The 22,535-nt window shown below is 41.2% G+C and overlaps 1 protein-coding gene across 2 annotated transcripts in view; it reads left to right on the forward strand.

Annotated features, from left to right (window-relative positions):
* The window catches only part of cd276 (CD276 molecule), a 63,886-nt gene extending 43,578 nt beyond the window's left edge, over positions 1–20,308 (forward strand). For both annotated transcript variants that reach the window (XM_018666865.2, XM_018666864.2), the window contains 3 exons: positions 2,696–2,737; positions 7,431–7,469; positions 19,419–20,308. In XM_018666865.2, coding sequence (XP_018522381.1) covers positions 2,696–2,737; positions 7,431–7,453 — 65 coding nt within the window. In that variant the 3' untranslated portion in view covers positions 7,454–7,469; positions 19,419–20,308. The remainder of the gene's footprint in view (positions 1–2,695; positions 2,738–7,430; positions 7,470–19,418) is intronic.
* The last annotated feature ends 2,227 nt before the right edge of the window (positions 20,309–22,535 follow it).

A 22,535-nucleotide genomic window follows, 5' to 3' on the forward strand; every position in this document is an offset into this window, starting at 1 on the left:
TTTGGTGTTTTCCCAAGCATGAATCGGAAGACTGGGAACGCTGACTTATTCACATATCATGCAGACTTTTATACTCCTGATAGAATAATACTGTCTGAATACAGATGTGGAGGGGCTTAAAATAGGATTGCTATGCACATATCCAGAGCTGTGGGGAGGGCAGGAAGCAGGGAAGTGCAACCTAATTGTGGTTGTCTTATCTTTTAATGGTGTTCCTGGGTATGGCCAGATTGAAGTTGACTCTCTCTTCACCGTGTCTGGGTAGTGAGGGTGGAAGGGTCAGTAAAAGTGGAGAAGTGAGTAAGTCATTTTTCTTCCCTGTCATAATGTATGTGGAGCACCCAAATGTGTATGGTAACAGAGCAGCTAGTGGTATTGCAGCTGGTAGAGAAAGCTCAATTCCAGGGGCAGTGTTGTATCCAAACACCAGCAAGGCTCTGATCTCTCTGATGTATTTTTTTTCTTTCATCACTCTCCTCTGTTCTTCCTTCCATAAAGACTGTGACTGTGTATCTAGCATATGCTTTCAATGGCCTATCCAGGGCTACTGTTCCATTTCTCCAAAGCTCATTTTACATTTAGATAAGCATATGATTTAATCAGGCCTACTCTTGAGATCATGTGTGGGTGACATGCGACGGATTTCCCCTGTGAGACAGATGAAAGTCGTAAGGAAAGAAGTGTTTCCCTGAGGGCTTTTTACCACAGTGGTGCACAGGTTTCACAGGGTTTAACCCTCGGGTTTACTTCATGCTGCAATTGATCGCCTACATGTGCATGTGAAACCATGAAATCCACGAAATAAGAGACACATAGATTGATTTTACTCTATTTACAAGCTACTCATAAAAACAGACATTTGTGAAAATCCCTGATCCCTGAAAATTGGCAAAAGAAAGCTGTTCATTATGTTCATAATGAGCAAGATTGTTTCATTTTTGCCATCAATAGTTGATATTCAAAGGGAGAGAGGATGAATTAAAACCTACGCAGCACAAATGCTGCTGTCATTAAGACTTATGCACAAAGGTTTTAAGATGAAGAAGGCTCTGCTGTTTCTAGGGTGCAAGAATAAATTAATTAGACCCACTAATCAGTGTATTTATAGCACTGTAGGTATGCTAACTGGAGCCATTTGCGTTTGCTTACATTTGAATCACCCATGATGTCACAGCAGTGTTTGAAGAGATTCAGCAGCAGCGCTGTGCCACTGAAAGTATAAGAAAACACAGAGGCAGAAGGGAGGATGATGAGGAACAGTAACACTCTCCTGGCTCCAGTGAGTAGCTGTTTCTGTCCCCTGACTCTCTCGTCTTATATGTGGTTTGTCCAGCTTTTGCGCCTAAGCCATAACCACCCCCCTTCTTATACCCCCACTCATGTGGCATGTAGCCAATAGGGCCATAAAATTGAACCAGTCTCAATGTACAACGGAAACAGTTCTCACTCACTGCCCTGTGGATGCCCTCGTCTTCACCCTGACTTTAAGGTTCCTTTAAATGAGCCTCACTCTCCTATCAAAGCCTTGCCCCCCAAGGTATTTCCACTGCTGCCACAGTGGTGGGACTGTTTGTCGATATGGAGGTGTTGAATAAAGCGGTGAGGGTAAATGGGCTCACACATACTGTATCTGGATGTAATACCATATGAGGCAGAGGTATATATTGCTTTTTTTTTCCAAGGAGGGTTTGTGGATTTCACTCTCAAAGTGTTAACAGTTTAACTCTAAACTGTATTCTAGGCATTCATTTAGAAGTTGCCAACAAAAGATCCTCTTTGTACCAGTCTGCAGAATAAAAAAAAAAAAAAAATCCCCCAAAATCTTAAACTGACAAAAGCCATATTTTTGGCTGTCTAACAATAATGTGTGGGCATATAGAGTACATAAGACAGTAAAATGTGGTTTTATAAAACAAAAAAAAAAAACAGCATAACACAAAGGAGGAGAACCTTAAGAGTGCAGTATGGATAGATGCATATGCAGGGTATTTGAATCTGGAAACTCAGCACGTTCTGCTGCTGTAATAATAAGGATTTTTGCTTAATTTCCCCAGAGGATTGTAGTCTCTGCTGTCAAAGTCAAGGAAAATCAGACAAATGTACAGGAATATAAACAAATGAATTGTGTTGCCTTGACATTTAATTTTGTTCCATTATCAGTTTAATCTCATGTATCTGACACTAAATAGTGAATCTCGACTCCAATTGCAGTGGAAATGGTGTCACAGAATTAATATCAGCCACTTGGATACTCTCTCCCAGGCCTATTTTTAGCCTGTATGTGTGTGCGTATGTGCACAATATGTGCCACGTGTGTATGTAAGTGTGACAGCCATCACTGGGCTGCCTCCCTAACTCTGTTGACAGTGGGTTTTCAGAGAGCCAGCAGCTAAAGCCTAATGTGATTACTGTCTTTGTGAAAGGGCTGGATAGGAGGTTAAGGGGTGGGTATGGCTCTGTGCGTATGTGCGTATGTGTGTGTGTGTGTGTGTGTGTGTGTGTGTGTGTGTGTGTGTAGGATGTGGTTGGGGTACCATTGTGCAGAGCCTCGTCGTCATATAGGCTGTCTCATCACAGCCTGTCCTTTGAGCTGTGAAGGATCAGCTCACCACGGGCTTGTGATGAAGTGACTACATTGTATGCTTGCCTTTGTACTGTGGCTCCCACTGATAATGGCTCCTCTGTCTTCCCACAGCTGAAGAGGCCAAGGTGCTGGAAGAAGAGGAGTCAAAGACAGGTCAGCCAGTCCACACCTGGTCAAGCCGATGCATGCATCAGAGACCTGCTGTATGTTTTAGCTAGCACTGCTGTGCAGGCCTGTGTGGTCCAGAGACAGCAGTTGAAAATCCACTTGTTAAACGTTTTACATCCTTTAGCTAAAACTGATATTGCAATATTTAAATATGTTTAATATTTTGCATTCAGCACTCTGAGCAGTGTAATCATGCAAGTCTATAAACACTGTCAGGCATCAGAACATTTTATCCACTGAAGACTACTGAAAAACAGAATGTTGTATCAAGTGGGCAAACCAACCAGCCAATTAATTCTTTACATGTGCTAGATCTCATTGGAAATTTGATCTAGAATTGTATTTTTTCAAACATTATTACTTATTTTATTTACTGTGCACAGCACTGAAATTACAAAAATGACAAATAACATAAGAATCACCCATAGTCTGTCTTCTTTCAATACAAATCTTTCATTACCTAAGTGTGAGTGAACGCTGATGAAGCATGAGTGCATGTGAGAAATGAGACCCAGCTCCAGGCACCGAATCCATCCCATACAGCAGCCCTAGTGGCATAACTCTTCCACTGTGTGTAAGTGTTTGAGGTGGAGAGAGAAAGAGGGAGATGGACGCACTAATTTAGTGATGCCAACAAGCTGTTTTACATTATACGTTGCCCCAAAGCTACAGCCGTAACTGTAAAATCTATCTTGTCTATAAATTTAATGGTAACAATTTCCCCAAGTTCCAAGTCCCACAAAATGCCAACAATAGAGCTGCCATGTCCTATATCCAAATGATGCTGTTTACCAAGGCGTAGCTTGGCTAATTGTTTCCCTTGCTTCCAGTCTTTGTACCTCACTAAGGTAACATGCTGCTGACTACATAGCTTTATATTTACTGTGCAGATGTTACAGTGGTATCAGTATTATTACATACCAAATGAAACAGGCGTAATGTTTCCTAAAACATTGAACTATTCCTTTAATACCTATTCAGTTACAGAATTTGGATTTTCTTGGAAGTCATAGGTTTCACTCTGTACTCATCCTTTTCTCTTCAAGAGTGCAAGTGAACCAGGATAAAATACTTCTGTGTGTGCTTATTTTTCCATGATGAGAGTGATGTGGTATTTTGCTTAGTATGAATATGACCTTATGAGTCCAGAATTAATTTCGCCATTAGCAAGCAGAGCAAGCTTCTTCTGCCTGCCCAGCCTCAGGGACTACCCCTCACAGTCCTGAGCGGATTCTCCCTCAAGCGTTAATGTCATTAGAGTTATTCATTTGACTCCTTCTTTAGTCTGATTGAATTATTTAGCCTTTCTGTGAACAGCAAAGTTAATACCATGTGATTTTAATAAGCTGAGAGGTGAAGGAGAGTCTCTGAGTGAAGGGGGACAATGGCTTTTATTCTCTAATGCCTCTCTCATGAATGTTTCAGTGAGATCTGTGCAGCCAGGAGCGGGGTCAGCCAACCCACAACTAGCGAGACTTAATAGTTCAGGTTTAGCTAAAGGGACTGGGCAAAGGAGAGGGGGACTGGGAATAGGACTGTAGTATGCCCGCACTCCAGTGACAAGACAGCAACTTGCAACCACTGTAGCGCCCACCGTTCGTCATCGTCCACACACCTGGTTGATCCAGGTGGACGTTGTAGGCGGTGAGCTGGTGAAGTTGAGCTAATAGCTCTGCCTTCTGAGATCACTCAGTAAGCACTTCAGACAGGCAGCTTTGTTTTGCCATCTGGCTCCAATTGCGCTGACAAAGGCAGAGGTTCCTGCACGAGACAAAGGAGCTGAAATGAGCCCCCACTTTAATAAACCCAGGATGATGGGGAGCCACATTTGTGTGTTATCTTAATGAACTGTCCAAAGGAGAGCGCGCCTCCCTTTTCAAAGCCAGCCTGATTGGAACAATAACCAGTGATAACTAGGGACCTGGGCTCATTCATTTGCAGTGGAGTGGGATCCCTTTGTTGCCTTTACAGCAGAAGCAAATAATGTTTAACAAACAGTGGCGCTCAAATTCTGGATTTATTTCCAGGTGCTAAAGCCAACAGCAACCCCTTCATGCAAACACAAAGTGCACACTCACAGGTCTACACATGCAGCCTCATGCAAAGGGACACACACCCACACCACACACAGAGAGGGGCACTGTTATGCACTAATGTACATCCGCATGCAGAGATGTGCAGTGTGTACAGTTCTTGCTGCCTTCATCCCTCACCTCCCCACCTCCTCTCTTAAATGCGTTTGGTAATCTGAGCATGATGCTGTTTAGAAGGGGATGCAGTCACGCAAGTGCAGCTCCTCCTGTCAGAAGCTGGCTTCAGTTTGTGTGCACAAGCCCCTGTCTCCCTAAATCCCGGACTCTTGAAGGCGTTGGGCCTTAGCAACAAGGCCCCCGGAAGAGAGTGTTAGTCAGTGACCCAGTTCTTTCATAGACAAAGAATTGTCGGAAAGAACAATTTGACACGCCCTCTGAAAAGGAGGCTCCGTATGAAAAACGGATTTATTAACCCTTCTTAACCGAGGCAAGGTCCCATGAAGGTGGAAGGTTAGGAAATACCAGGACCTTTTACAGCAGATAGCAGAGAGAGGCCCTCGCCCTTCACTGTCTTCTGACTCCTTCATGTCAGGTCCACCACTAAAAGCCCAGTGGCTCATCACCCTAAATATTGTGTTGATTTAAAGAGTCTAGCTAAGGCTGTGTAAAGGTGACTCTTGAGCACACAGACAGAAACAAGGACAGCTGTACCAGAGTCAAAGTCACCTCTGTGCTTATTATATCAGCACTCTCGCTTGTCTATTTAGTTATTCACATAGCAATGAAAATATAACACTATAATACACGGGCAACACAATATTCACGGTATATAATCCATTATACATATAGCAAATTTGACTATAGATCAATTTAACCATAGAAACTGCATTGCAGATTGGCAATGGGATGACTGTAGGCAATTAGTAACGAATAACAAAACTGATAAAATAAGTTTTGTGTTTGGAAAACCTGGCTGTTCCTTAGTCTTGATTGTCACCAAAATCTGACCTTAAAGTTACCCCTGTGGAGTTTGTTTTTCTTACGTACCTGTAATGGCATAAATTTACAAGCTTACTTTAAGCCACCAAGCATAAAGGTTATGGCAAAAATCCCTGAAATGGAGTTTTAATGGCCCACTGAATAAAAAAACTTCTTGGAATATGTGGCATTACCAGACCAAGGCTTATTAAAAAGTTGCATACAGTATTCTTATAACATAACCCAGTTTGACAGACCTGCAGGTCACTAACATACCATTCCACATTGCTACAGTTCGAAATGAGAGGGCCCCAGAAAGCAGCCCCAGGCAGCTCTGCTTGACATGCCCTCCCTTTTCACTGGCACCACATACTCAGCCCCTGGGCTCTCCCAGCGGTCACACATTACTGACTAAACATATGTAAATAGAACATTCATGTTGCCTTCATTATTAGATGTGGGTCACTGGATAACTTCAAGAGCCCTAATTAAAAGAGCTCCCTGCACACCATTGCTTAGTAGTTGCGCGCACATTATTCAAGTTGCTGCACTCGTGTTCCTTGCTGGTTCAGCACCATACAGTAAACTACATGTTTACTACTGTGTTTTCTCCAAGGGTGAACTCAGATGCTGTTGAAGGCCAAGTACCATTGGTTTGACAATAATGGGAATTATAAAACTCCTATCACATAAATCATATAGGTCTCACACCACACCAAACTCTCTAATTATGTACAAATAGATATTCCTTGCACTTGCTTTCTCTTGTTATTTCTATATATTCCATATCTTCAGCCTGAGAAAGTGTTATTGGATAAAATAGAAAAGAATTGCCAGCTGTTTGAGAAACTTTTTTCTCTCCTTTTGTTCCTCCCCTTGAGTTTAGGAAGAAACTCATCAAGAATCTTGTGCTGCCCACTGAGCAACTTCTGCAACCTCGCAGAGGTTATCTGCTGGTCCATGAGGAAAAGGCCACCTGATCATTGTCAGAAGAGATAGAGGGAAAAATAGCAGCTCCTAAATCATTTGGAATAATGAGTGTTGTCACAGATAATAAAAGCAGTCAAACCACTCAGTGCTGTGCATCACAACAACAGGCCAGTCCCACTGCTCGGTGGTTTGCATATTAGACAAAAGTAACAGTATAAAAGAGTGCTTTTGTGAGAGGACAGGGGTACTTTAGGAGTGAAGGCAATCTTTTTCCTGGGATGAATCCCCCTCTACTGGCACCATTTACATCCTCCTGCCATCCAGCCCCCCTCCATTCCCCCTTCTGTCATGTAATCTATGCTCCTCTGACAGCACAGCCAAGGCCCGGTGGGAGAGTGCCTATCCATCTCACTACCCCAATCTGCCTCCCCTGTTTGGTTCCACATGAGCACTCAGCTGCTGTGACTAATTAAATAAAGCGCTGTGCCCTCTGCTTCCTGTTAGCCATGGCAAGGTTGGTGCGAAGAGATGGAGCAGGGGAGAGGGAGGGACGCTGAAGGAGGAGGGGATGCGATAACAACTACAAAGCCTGTGTAACTGCTTTGGTCCATGAGACAATTGACATGAAAGTGGATGCCAGCATGAGCACTTAACAGTAGTTGCTCTGTTGACAGATCTTTTGTTCATACTGTATTTTGAGCTCAAGTATTCATTCTTGTTTGTTCTCTTTTCCTCAGCCATGACACTACTGAAAAGTTAAGGCCAAGAGAATAAAGGTGAGTATGATTACAATATGTGCACGCCTGTGCCTTTAAGTACATCTGTGTTTTTATGCGTTCCTCAGGTGTCAAACTTTCTTTTCTCCTTATCACAATTGCCTGGTATTCTCAGCAGTAATGCTCTGGAGGACACAGTGTCTCTGGAGGCTATGGGTAAGTGCTGCTGTAATGAGGCTAGGCTGCATTAATTCAGCAGACAGTCGGGAATATGAGAAGTCTTGACATTTTGATTTCAGGAATCACAGGGTCACTGGCTGATGTGACAAATCTATTTTATTTTATCTGGCATGCAAACCCAAAGTCCCCAGCCTGCTCAAAGCCACTGTAAGAGTCTGATTAATGGTAAACATTTAATGTGTGAGTCATTGCAGCCTGTCTTTCTTTTGCTTTCTGTCGGAAACTATGCATATTCAGTGTCATCCTCATGAAGTTTTCAAGCTGCCAGCTTCAGCTTGCGAGGAGCTACAGCAGACCATTTTGGTGTTTACAACACAGCCTTACATAATAAGGTTAATAGGATCATTTTGCTACATTTAAGCAATGTGCCACTGCTTTTTTGGGCCCCATCTTGAACATTACATGTATTTATAAGCAAAACTAGAGGAGAAAAGAAAACATTCTCTGCTTACAGCCAAGTTCCCATTAACTACGCCTGCACTACCCAGTATTTACTGTGAATTTGTAATGGATATGCCAGCCTCACCATCCTGCTGGCTAGCTACACATCCCAGCTACCACTGTAGAGACACTTGCACAGTAGTCAACTTCTCCTTTATTCCTATTAGTATTGATTTAACTAATGCCACAGCTTTTTATGGGATAATATTGGTCCAAGTGCTAGTTTTACTTCTTTGTTGAAAAGCAGACTTGTGGCTAGAGTCACGACCCCCAATCTGCAGTCTGGCTGTTGATCTTAAGAGGTGGATTGCTGCAGTTTTCCAAGTCTTTGAGACTATGTCACCCTGCAGCATGGAAACACAGCTGAACATATGAGGTGAACAGTCCACAATGCAGGGTCTTTTATAATGCACCAAAGTAGTTCTAAGCACTGTTGGATGAGTCACTCTTCATCAGACTTAATAAAAACATACTGTGTAGTGTGTGATCAGTATAAAGGCACAGGATGATCCAAGTATTAAGTACAGCAGAGCACAGTACATCAACACAGAGTTACATTATACACAAAATAGATTCCATCCATAATACAGAAATGAAAAATCTATAATAATATATTGAAATATAAAAATGTCCCCAAGAGTAGCAACACAAAGTATAGTTCTCAGAGCATATGCATGATTTTATGCACCAAAATGGAAATATATAACACTACAAATACCATATGCTAGAAATATGCTATATGTTATGTATTATTGAGCCTCATCTGGGGTGAACAGACGTTCAGCACCATGGACAGTTACACTCCCTACACTGACATAGGAATGGGCAGCCTGTGAGACTGTTACTGATATAACTTTCTGACTTGCATTGGTTTCTGGATACCGGTGCTGTGACAGGCCTGCTTGATTTGAAGTGAAGGAAGAGTGCTATAAATGGAAGCACAATCGTGAAGAATTGTTAAGTAACATTGGAAATGATGCGACCAGACTGAGAGAAACCTCATCAGTACCGCTGCTTTATGTGGAGTCACCAAAGAAATGGCAGCACAGGTGGTGGGATGCTGTACTAGGTGCTATACCTATATCGTCTGGAATTGCCCTGCCAGAGATGCTTCCATGGCTTCCCCTGAACAGACTCTGTTTGTTACCTCCTGGGTGCATGAAAGGGACAACCACATGTTCTCTGGAAACCAGGGTATTTATACGTTTGGTTTTATGCCTTTTATACTTCATATCTTTGTATGGATCTTAGGGCCCTCAGTTATGGTATGCCAGTATCATCACCTGGTGTAGGTCATCATTCTTGTGCTGACCTTTCCTCAGTACTTCTTCAGTCTCCAGTTGCTAAAGAAGTGTTGCCCTGACTAGGTTTGAATGGTAGGCAGCCGTGTCCCGAAGTTTAAAAATGATGGTGTGTGTGTTTTTTTCCTAGTAACCCACTTATATTGTCAGACTGAGGGTTGACTGTATGGCTGCCTATTTTTTTAACAACTCTACTCCAGTAGCAGGGTGACCTGGACCTGGAACAGCAGCAGTAATGCAGTGCTAGGCAGGCAGGCAGGCATTTCCCAAAGTGATGGGAGCCAGGGTGCTGGCAATGTTGGACCCTGTGACCCTTGGGGAGAGGAATGGGATACTCCCAAGAGTGGTCCCATGTGCACTCAACCATGGCCAGCCTGTGTCAGGCTCTCCCTCACTGAACCCAGCACACGGACCTCTATAGGCCAGGAATATAACAACAGAGGACATAAGTTGTTGGGGCTGAGGATATTTTTGTGTTCAAAGGCGGAAAATATAATTTCCCTTTTGTTGTGACATAGATGTTTTGATATCGGATGGCGATATTTTTGGAGACACTTTAGAGGCACTCCCATCAATTTTGATATGGCATGTCAAGTTTTTTTGTCACTCTGGTGCTGGAGAGATAACAGGACAGTGTAGCTGGTCTGTCTTTTGTCAGAGAATCAGACACATTTTGATTAATTTAGCTGTTTGTTGGTGAATATTTTTTGCCGTACAAGACCACTTCATTCAACTAATAAAGGAAATCTGTACTAGAAATCCCTATATTCCTGAGACTTAGCAGCAACTCAGAAGCAGATTTGACACGCTGTGTATATTTGGCATCCATGTCTGTGTATGTGTCTGTAGTGTATGGGCACATATTTATTACGGAGGAGGTAGAGAAAAATAAACTGGATACTGCTCAGTCACACCACTGTCTATGAGACACTTAACACTTAACACTTAACTTCACTACTATCTCACATTAGCATACAGTATGGACCCATGCTATATCTGTTCTTCACTCTGCCTCAAACTACTGAATTACTTTAATAAGCAGCAGCATGGTGTCAGTTGTGTGTGAATATGTTTTATTACAAGGTTGGACAGTTACCGCTTGTTTTTATTATACACTGATTGGTTGTTGCCGCAAAGCCACAGCATGCCGAGTGAGTTGAAGGTGATGGAAAGTGCAGAAAGTAATTTCCTGTAACTAGCCAAAATAAAGTCTGGCCAGTAGGAGTCAAAGAGAGGACATTTGTCATTACTATAGTATCTACTGACCTTCACCGAGACTGTTATTGCTAGGTAATATCCCCCAGCCCCTAGACCTCTCGGCTGCTGAATCATCCTGGATCAATTATTCTAATATTTGTGTGGCAGTTTTGCTATCGATTAATGCATTTATGCAGAGTGCAGCATATCTTATTTAATAAAGAAAGGTCCTGCATTTAATTAAGTCGTTTTAGAGTCGGGGGCACGCTGTTTTCATAAACCTTTACCTTATCGATACACGTGTTCATTCCTGACTTATGTTCATCCACTAAAACTTTTATTGTTTCATTATAGCAGCCAAGCACAGATAACATAGTAAATGGATATCTGCAGCACACTCAATACTTTGCAGATTGTGCACACTGCTTTGTTGCCATTTTTAGTGGCTCAGACTTACTGTGTGCTATCACAAATGTTACTGTTACTGATCATCATGCCAACCTGGTCACACAAAGACCTTAAGGTGGCTGTTAATCATTGTTGAAATGAAATGAATGAAATTCTGTAAGCAGGTTATGGTTGCAAGTAATGGTTTGTTGCAGTTATCCTCTTCTTACTGACCCAGCAGATTTAAGTCCTAATAGGTCAGAACCACTGTCGTAAATATGGGTAAAAATCCACAATAGACCAAAAGCTAATGTGAGGCTTCAGAGAACTGTGTGAGTCGCTGGTAATTTTCCACAGTTTTTGGCTTTTTCCTTTGAAATTTCCTCCGTGTTTTCACCATTGGAAAGATATCCCCTGACTGATGTGTAACCACAGTATCTGAATAATGCTGGTTCCAGCAACACTTGAAAAAAGCTGAATATCAGTATGATTGTTCTTTGGGCACTAAAAGATAATATCTTAGAAGTAAGACTGTCTAAAGAAACCTTTTAAATTTCCAGGTGAAATTCTGCATTGGATTGCAAGACCTGAGTTCATAATTTACAATGATTTTTTTTTAAGTCTTTTTTGGTTCTTTTTATATGTAAAGGGGCAATAAGGAATGGTATTGTGCAGAACCTTGGCCTAGCCTGAGTTGGCTGCAAATGAGAAGAGAATAAATATTCAAGGCAGACATGAAGGGAATAAAGAAAACTCGGTGAAATGAGGAGCAGCATGGACTATACCCGGTCATCTACCTGAGGACATTTCGCTGAATTCCAATGAGAGTGCAGATTACATTTTTTAAAGATAGGCCCTATAGGTGCAATTAGTGCTACATAATGGCACGGTCCCTGCACCTTCAGCAGAGCTGTGAAATATTGATTTAATTCACCCCTATATATTCACTTAAACTCTGGACTGTCATGCTAAGAATATATCTCATTGTTATTCTTTTTTGCAGTAATAGCTCAGAGTTTACTCTGTCATGGTTTTATAAGTACAGACTGTGCATAGGGAGCCCTTCCTCAAAGGAAGTGGAGTAGATAAAAGGGGATAAAATAGAGTGAAGTTTGAAAGGAGAAAACTAGTCTAAGTGTATTTAAAAGCCTGCTGCAGCCAGGTGTAGGAGATGGGATGTGAGCCCTCGGATGAACAGATTTTTTTTTTGTCGGTGGGAGGCGTAGTGAGGGACTAGGAAAGACAGAGGGAAGCTCCTTTCAGTTCCTCTCTGCTGTATATGGCAGGTGAGGCCTGGCAGACACTGATGATGTCAGACAGGACACTTACATTGGACTCTTTCCAGGGAGGTGTGGGGTGTCTTGAAGTGGAGTTTGACTCCCCATTCCAGTATATCTAATCTCTGCATTATTTATGCTTTTGTCTCAGCCATTTATCAGCATTTTTATACCTTGCAGCCTCATTCTACAGTACATCACCTGTGATGGAATAGGTTGCAGCAATGATAGTCTCTGAGGGAAGCCAATAACCGAATATAGTAGCTCATATTGATATCAGAAAACTGTGGAATGGACAAGTGTGCATGCGTAGCAATCTCTGCATACCATTGAAAACCTTGGCAAACATCCATCCACATCAAAATAGTGCAGTGAAAAATAAAATATAATGAGGAAAGTGCTGCGCTTGCTCCACTTTCATACGTTTATATACATTTTTTAGGACATGAAACCGGTAATATTCGAGCTGTGGTAGGAGTTGCACAGCGACTGAATCACTGATCAATGACAACTAATGAACACGGTAGGGGTTCTGCTCTGTTTGCCTCTCGACAGAGAGCTACCTTCTCCAGAGAGCTCTTTTTCTACTGTTTTTGCCAGAAATGCACAGGAGCCCTCATTGAAACCAACTGCCTCTGGGCTCAATTAACTACCATAGATTACTCATAATGCAGATGAGAGACTGTGTACAAGATCAGGGATGTGGTGATGTTGAAAAACACACACCAAACGGAAGTGCACACATGAATACAGACAACTGGGACACTGTGATGCTGAGATATGTTATCAATGTATAGATAATGAAAAAAAGGCCCGTAACAAGTATGGACACCAGATGGAGCAATGAAAACTGTAATGTAAAATGCAAAAAGCTGCATCGGATCTGTAATCTACATGATATTTCTTAAATGTTGCAAACATGCAGACACAAGCACACGCAGCAGCACCTGTGACCCCACAGCACATATATGTTCTGCAGTGTTGTGGGCAGTTGAGAGCTCCATGGTGATGACATGCTTTGCTTTACGTGCGGTCACTAGGCCATGGCTTTTGTCGTAGCATATTAGCATCACCTAATATTCCTCACTCAGGGTGCTCGCTGTCAGTTTCCCTACCTACCCGACATGTCTGAAGAACCGTACATGAACAAAGACAACGCTCACTGACCGTTCTTCAAACCCAAGCCTTTTTGCTGTGTTTTGGCAACATGATATCCAAGTCTCCCCCTGGGGTCTCCGAACTTTTGCTCATTTGAAATGGATTCCAGTTTGCAGTGACCAACAATGCCTGAAATCTAAATTAGTCTTATCACAAGTAGAAGTTGGTGATTTTAAATGGACCCCAGCCGAATGTTTACAAAGGATGGCTATCAAAGGGAATATGTTCAGCACCAGAGAATTTACAGATGGCACAAACCTAAACAGTGAACAGCCCTCCCGCTGTGATAGGAATATGCTGAACATGTTGTTTATAAAATGGCGAGATGACTTTTATGTGTAGCTTTCTGAAGTGTGCACACATTATCCAGTTGCATGTGCTTAGATAGACAAAGTTTAAACATGCATGTCTCTGCATTTGAAACTTTTTTTTTTAACCATAGCAGTAGATTAACTAATTAGATAAGGAGGATCATGATCAAATGTACAGAGAGTGTCATTCAAAATGGGAGTCCACAGAAATGATGCTGTTGATAACACTGACTTGAGAATGTTTTGGCAAGACGAAGAAGAAGCTAAAGCTCACATGTGACTGTTTTATTGTGTCACATGCAGCTAATTAGTGTATTAGTGAATATTCAACCTGTCAGTCAGTTAATATGATCATTTTACACTCATTTGCTCTGGTTGAACATTGTCTCAAAGACTTGCGTATTCAGACCTGTCAGTCATAATCACTTATGGCCTATCTGCCTTCCAGTCTGCAGGGCTTTTTTTGTAAGGTATTACACGATTGTCTTTTTCATTTCCCTCTATTTTTGTCATGTGACATTGGCAGCAATGAGGTGCAGAGACACAATGGGGTCCTCGTAATTGTGCATCAAGCCGCAATGGCTTATTGCTATACAGTAGGTATATTTTTACACATCATGAAACAGTGTTATTCTACACCATTAAAAGAGCAAAACGACTATGTGGTATATGTATAGATTATTAAAATGGTAACCATGACAATGACCTCTACATACCCATGATAGGCTAAAGTGTGAGATGAAATGGGGCTGAATGCAAACTCATTGACTTAAACATGTCACAGTCCTTCAGCTCTGCTCAGTTCAGCATATAAGGTGACAGTCACCTTCACGCTGCATCAGCAAATAGATAAATCACAACACAGGTGGAAGACGGTCATGGCATGTCACCCTGTGTGACTCAAAATATTCATCTAGATTAACATACTGAGAGTATGTGATATAGGGTAAATGATTGACTCGCCTATTGAGGTGGCTGGCATCCCAGCATGATCACAGTATAAACTGGGACTTTTTCCCCTCCTTCTACCCTTCTTTTGGTTCTGAGTCGCCTCGCCTTTGGGGCTTACCACAGGAGTCTCTTCAAACAATCCTTAAGACTGAAGTGAAGAATGAAGATTAATACACTTCCATGTCCCACCTGGGCTCTGGGGGGAAAAGACTTATAATTAACACCAGGGGGCTGCAGGTTGCTTTTGGAGACGAGGTCGAGGGTGGGTTATCTCAACCATAGGAAAAGAGCTGATAAAGGTGTGAGATTGTTAGAGTGTGGTGTGTGCTGCTGCTTTGGAATAACACCTAAAGTGGTAACAGAATGACCTGTCATACACCTCACTCTGGCTTATTGTTATTGGGACAAAGTGGAGAGGCCTGTAGCAAGAGCTGCTGCATTACTGCATCATTCATAGTGATCATTGTAAATTATCACTGCACAGGACTGTTTTTTTTTTTTTTTTGTTTGTTTTTTTATTTCTTGTCAATGCCATATAGACCTGCTCCTGGAGACATTTCCTACACAGTTCTGCAATGCTGTTTTTGGCTAAGTAACTACCTGTCCCATGCTGCAGAGAACAAGACATGTGTAACTCTAATGAACGTTAAAAGAAATGCTGAGTAAATGATTAAGTTAAATGCTACATTCATTTTCTTGATGGAAATTAGGTGAGAAGATTGATAGCGCTCTTGTGTCTGCCCAGTCAATATAAAGCTACAGCTAGCAGCTTGTTAGCATGGCTTTGTGTTAAACTGGAAATAAGGGGAAACAGCTAGTCTGGCTCTAACCAGCACAAATTAATACATTATAATACATTGTTTTGTTTTGTTTTTTTTTTTTAAAAAAAAACAAAAAATTTAACTGTAAAACCACAACATGTTGTATTTAAATTTTGTTTGTCATAGAGATTGAAAAAAAAAATGTTATTTAGTTATCTTTAAAGGTCCTAGTAGGAGGACCCCTGCTAGCTGTTTACCCCATTTTTCACTTCCTGTGCTAAGCTAGGCTAACCGACCACTGGCTGTAACTTTGTCATACAAAAAGAAAACATATTTTTAAAAATATCCAAGTGTTATTTTACTAATCCTTCATCAGAAGACAGTACCTGAAAAAAAGGCATTATTAAAAGCCTTTTAAAGTTTCTCTGATGCTGCAGCAGTGAGATGTGATGTGTTTTTATATATTCATCAGCTTTACATTGTGAATGGTAATTTCTAATGTCTCTTATGTTTGTATACAGATAAGGACGAAATTATTAGCCCCTTATGAAAATGTAATTGTTTTAAACATCCCAGTATTATTTTGGATGCTTACATTATTTTACTTCACACACATAACAAAACTATTTCACAAAAACTAAAAACTACCAGGGTCAAAATTATTAGCCCCCCTGATGTTAATTGTCAATAGTGTATCCTTTTTGCTGGATGCAGTCGTTTGTTGTAGTTTTCAGCAAGTCTCTGACACATCGCCTGAGAAATCCCAGCCCATTCTTCTTAGGTAAATCTCTCAAGCTCCTCCATATTTGATGACCTTTTGGCATGGACCTTCATCTTCAGTTCAGCATACTTCAGTATGCCTCGAAGGTGTCTCTTCTGCATAAGTGGAGTTTTTCTTGGTCTGCAACCTTGCAGTCCATTCCTGTGCAGAGCTCTAGTAATTGTCTATTTTGAGACTACAATTCCCAAATTAGCCAAGTCATTCACTAGTGTCTTGGCAGTTGTTCTGGGGTCTTTAGATAGGTCTCTCACTAGTTTTCTTTCCAGGGTCTTTAAAATCTTTCGCTTCCTACCTCTGCCAGGCTTGTTCTGTACTGTGTGGCTTAATTTCTTGATGATACTTCTCACTCCAGTTCTTCACATTTGGAAACGTTGTGATAACTTTGTACATCCTTCTCCTGCTTTGTGAGCATCAACAATTCTTTTTCTCAAGCTAAACTGATTTCTTTTGTTTTTGGCATGATGCTTTCTCAAGTGACAGCTCAAACCCTTACTGAAGTTTTTATACTGTGTCTAAATTGGGAGATAAGTTTTAACTTGATTTTACAAGCATTACAGGCATTATTTGAGCATTACAAAGTTAAAGCACATCATTGAACAATAGTGGTTGGTGTTATGGCTCAATAAAAGGGTCAGTTCTTAAGGGGGCTAATGATATTGACCCTGGTAATTTTTGTTTTTTCTGAAATGGTTCTGTTATTGTTGCAAATAGAAATAATTGATGCTGTCTTAAGAAAACTAGTATGTTTAGAAATGCTATATTAAACTACTTGGGAAATTTTGAAAAACTTAAAATTTCATAGGGGGGCTGATAAATTTGTCCTCAACTGTAACTAACTTCAAAACTTATTATAGAATGAGGTCAACTGCTGGTCGACAGGGGAGACAGTGCAGTGCTTAACTTTATTTGGTGGCATATTTGGAGGCATAAACCATACTGTTTACTTGAAGGCTATGCATTTACACGCATGGTTAAGCCTAATAATAATAGCCTCTTATTTTTCTTCCCACACTGATGATACGAACCGCTATTTAAATATCTCCCACACCCCACTATTTGTGTCCTGCAGGACCCATGGGATCTTATTTCTATTGCAGCCCTCTGCTTTAAGGCTTAGGTTATTTGTTGAAATGTAAATGTATCCATGAAAGCCGATCTGTATATCCTCTCTGGGTTGTATACATTATGCTGTATAATTATCCATTCTTGCGTAGCTAAATTGTCACGGTGTGTTTGATCATCTTGTAATGATCTTTAAGAATCACCAAGGTTAAGCTACTTCCTCATTATCCCAGAAACTTCTCCAAGGTTATTACCAAACATTTACTCTCATAGTCCCATACCTGGTATTTGTCTTTGATTGTTGTTGTTTCTGTCAGTGTCAAGCAGCAGGCCTGCTGTTTTTTTGGTGTGATGCTCCAGAATTATATAAATGAAAAAAAGACAGGGAAGTTACCGACGGAGAGAATGAGATATGGCACTTACATTTCAATGTAAATTAGGAAAGAAATGGGCACAGTGTGGATTTACAATGGTTCATTAGATCGAATCCACTGTGCCGCTGTATCTTTCACATGAACAGTCTCCTATAGCCAGAGTAAATTAGTGTGCAATCTCGTGAACCTGCTGTAAATGAATCTGTCCATCAGCCTGTGTCTCAGGTGTGGGGAGTAGAGGAGTGGTGCAGCGCTGCCATGGATGCTTTGGATTCTCAGACAGAGAGAAGCTGTCTCTTAAACACTTAAGTTGGAGTTTACTTTTTGATTGCCAGTGTTAACAATCCCAGGGAATAAAAAGTCTTTGCAGGGCAATTGTTCCTGTTATTTTCTAAGATTTTAATTGACTCTGCTGTAGTTCATCCAAGTGTCTGGGTGAAGGTAGAGGTCTTTCATTTCAGCATGACTCCTCTTTGAGAGACATGTCCTTAGATCTCTCCAGGGGCACGGAGAGGTAGATTTGAATCTGATGAGAAAATGCACATGTGAAAATTGTGTTTTGTTCATTTTGGTGATGGATAAGTTGGCAAGTTGGATTACCTTCTGACAGGGAGCAAATGGAAGCCAGAGTGCATTTTCAAATACAGCGCTGCTTCCATAAAACAGCAGTGAGCTTTGCAATTTGCAAAGATTTCTATCATTTAGAATGACAGACTTTATAACTGTATCAGTTTTTGCTTTGACATTTTGAAGCTGCTGGCAATGCCCTTAGGGTTTCATTTAGGATTTATCCACATTACACCAGCCTGTCATGTGTAAAATGTAATAAAGGGATGATAATGAGCTTCAATTAGGAAGGTAGGAGAAGCTCACTAACACAACTATTTTTGTATATCCTGTGATGAAATATTAGGATAGACACAGGTGAGTACTTCAAGCACAGGGAGTACATCTGCTCACTGAGTCCACAGAGTCAAAGCTATTCAAGTTACAGTATATCTAAATCATAAATAGATTCATGATAGGTTTAGACAAATAGCTAAAGCCTTAATGGAACAAAAAGTGTGAGCTGATTTTCCACTTCTATGAGGCAGAGATTATTAGCTCCTTCACAGGGCACCATATCTCACCAGGAAACAGAAATTAAAAGAATCCGTCCTGATGGGCAAAGCCCACTGTATTCATTTAGGAGTCCAGTTGCGTGCAGATATAGCTGACTGCTTTGAATAATGTATCTAAAAACTGAACCTCCAAGCATATAGCCAACTATATTGCTTTTAAAAGCTTCAAGTAGAAGAGCTTCATGTGTGACATAATTAAATTCCACCCAAGTTAATTCAAACTGTTTAATGATGCAGGGAGAACAATTTCTTTCACCGTGGTAGCAGAGGGGTGGTCCGCAGGGGCTACAAGTGAGGAGAAGCATTAGAAGTTCAAAAAGATACTTGTGATACAGAAGAGAGGATGGCAAGATAGATGGAGAGAGACTTGAAGGTTGTTGCATCCTTGGAAATGCATCTTACCTTTGTTTGTTTTCCAACACTACAGTTTGTTTGTTTGTTTTTTTCATTATTACAAATAATAAATATGGTAGAAAATTATTATTACCAGCCCAAATCTTACTAGTGGTGTAGTCGCTTTAGTTATTGGGTTAGCGGCTGGTTATTGTGACCAGCCTACAGTGTTTCATTACTTTTCAAAGCTAATAACCTCTCCTGCAGTGAACAGCCTGACATTATATGTACTGTGTTTTCGTGTCTTTTTCCAGGAGTCGGGGCCAGACGGTGGGTAGGAGATGAGTCTGGCGGGTAATCCCACTCCACCTATCCATCAACCTGGAGACTATTTCCAGCGTCCCCTACAGAATGTCAAAGCCTCGCTGAGCAGAAGATGAGTCCATCATCCTCTTTCTAAGACTTTCCCTCGAGTTTCCATCAAAACACATAAACACATCATGTGCCATTATTTTCTATCGCCCTCCTTTCCCTCTCTGTCAATGGAGGGCCGCGGCGGTGAGTGCATGCAGCTGAGTGGGTCGGTGTTCTATGCAGTATGCAAAAGAGAAGCTCTGTTTGAAAAGTACAGGATGTGACAGGATCCTTTCTCTGTCGCTGACATCACTCCGTACGGGCTGTGATGGGGCATGTGCCAGAGATCTCCTGTCTAATAGGAAGTGAGACACTTAAAGAGATGACCCTGTCTCAGTTGCCATCACTGTCTCTCTGCCAGAGAGAGAGCTTGGCTTCCCCATTACTCCTGCACTTGCTAATTAGCGTCTGTCGTTGGGGTAACTTGTACCTGTCAGTGTGTGCCGCTCTCCTATATTCAGTAACTTGAGGGAATTGAAATTGAATGCCAGCTAAGCTCCAACAAACTGCAAATGGTGCATGGGATACACCCTGATTTTCTCACTGACCTGACAGCCTTATATGTAAGAAATTGTTTTTAATGAACACAGACTATCTCAGCTAGTTGCTACTGCTGGTGTGGAATGTTTTATCTCTTCCAGGCTAGGGGCTGTACAGGTTGTTTTACTGCTTTTCTTTTTATATTTTAGGTACTTCAGCAAGTCCCTATACCATACCGCCATGTATGAGTGCCAAAGCCATTTGTGTCAGATAACCCAGTGCCTATTTACATTAAAGAGACATGGTGAAACTGCCTGGTCATTGGTAATTATTGGTCCCGTCCCGGGGCCGCTTTGTGCTCATTCAGGCAGAACAAGGTTGAGTTTATTACAGACATTTCTTCACACACGGGATAAGCCGTGCTGCTCAAACTCATCCCTCCACTTTTCCATTAGTTGATTTATCTGCCGACTAGACTATTCTACATAATGAGTGAAACATGAATTATGGTCAAAGTAATACAAATATTTCATTAACATGCAGATCAACACTGACATGTTGAATTGTTCCCAGTTAGATGCAGTCCTATTTTAGGGCTAATCCCTCTCTGTTTGCAGATGCTCAGTCATCCCAAACATTTCACTTGTTTTGAATAATGGATTTTCTCTGTGATTGTTTGTTGCTGTCATATGCGAAATAGCTACCTTGCATCAAGTCTGACTTATATAAGTGGTGCAGAAATACTTCTCAAGCTCACCCATACACACACACACACACACGCACAGGAACACGCAGACATACTGTGTCCTCTTCCTAAGCTGGATGAGACTGTTGATCAAACCCCAGGCTGTGCCCAACTGCGCAGATCTCTCTGTACAGTAGCCCTTGACCTTGCTGTGTGTCCTCATGGCCCAGACACCCGCCTGAAATTAAATTACAGATTAGTGGCTCTAGGCCCAAAGAGGGGTTTATTTGGTTGGCCCCTCTCTGAGAAGCGCTCATTCTCTCATTCAGGGACTGGAAAAAAAATGTCATGGGATTTAAAGAAGAAAATGCCAGTCTTGAAGACATTTTCTTTCTTCTTACTGTGAGTGCTGGAACCAGTGGTCCCCTAAACTGAAATGTCTGCAAAGACCTCTAAATCTTACACTGTAGGAAGAAGGGACACAAGGCCAGTGGAAATAAGTTTGTGAGTTGTGAAATATGGGTGCTTGGAACCAAAATATGGGGGAAAAAAATCATAGAAAAGAAACGTCATACTTAAAGAAGTCTGGTGAAGCAGCAACGTTTCTTTAGGCCCTGTTGAATGTAAACCTTGGAAATTAAAATTGAATTATGAATTAAATTAAAAGCCCTCTTTAATTTGGAAGTCTGTCAAGCCTTTCTTAGTCCCTAATTCCAAATTACATTCACTTCAAACGACCTTCAAATACAAATTAGTTAATGACCATCAATTGGAAATCAAAAAAGCAAGAAGAAGGTGGTCACTATAGAAAAGGTGCTTTTTTTGTAAAATACAAATAAGTCCAATAAGTGGCATGCAGCACAAACCTGCTCTCAGGTGGTATAGTTTTTCACTTGAGTTATTTTACATACGTTATTGATCACACTTAACATCACCTTTCACAGTCCTGGGCTCAAAAGGATAATTGTTTAAGATGCCAGTGTCATCTTGGCAGGGTTTTTAGTTGCCCCACAGCCAAGCCTCAGACAGATATGCATACACATAAAGAATGATTTCATATTTGAATCCAAATATACTCACGTGACAAGATTGGAAAATAATGATCCATCACACACAGAACACTTGAGGGTCCCTGGGATGCAACTGTGAATCATACTTCTTGTTGCTTAGACAACTGAATCATTTTTAGGTATCTGGCCTTATTAATATGTACTTTTAGTAGTTTCATGGATACATGTCAAAAGAGGAAAAGTAATTAGTTATGGTTAAATGGAAGGAAAATATGTTCAAATGTGGTAGGTACAGTCTGAATTAAATTAGAGAAGTATAAATTACAAATTAAATAACAAGATAAGATATCAAATATTTGTCTGTGAAATTCCTGCTTATTTGGATTTTGTTCTACACATTTTTAGCACTGTGATTCAGTTGCTTAGGGCAGAGTATGCGAGTGTTAGCCATCTCCAGTCCCATTCAAGTTTTCTATGATCACTGTGCTTTCTACTCACATCCCTCCCCTCGCTCTCCACTCATGGTGAGAGAAAACCTGCCCCAGCTCCAGTCCAACGGCAAAATAAGGTAAATGCTGCCCTTCATGTGTACTGGTACAATGCTTACTCAAGTTTAGAGGTGACATGAGTGCACACAAAGTCAATCAAGAAATAATAACAGGGGCAAACAAAAAGAGTTTAGACCTAAGCACTAAAACACAGGCAAAGATGTGTGTGCTCACGTTGACAAAAAGTTGCAGGTTTCCCAAGTTCCATGAATGTGCGGAGACAGGATCCAGAGGAGAGACACACACACACATACACACGCAGAGGCACGCCTCACACACTCAGTTAGTGCATGT

The sequence above is a fragment of the Lates calcarifer genome, linkage group LG2 (assembly GCF_001640805.2).
Source record: "Lates calcarifer isolate ASB-BC8 linkage group LG2, TLL_Latcal_v3, whole genome shotgun sequence".
In the NCBI taxonomy this organism is placed as follows: domain Eukaryota; kingdom Metazoa; phylum Chordata; class Actinopteri; family Centropomidae; genus Lates; species Lates calcarifer.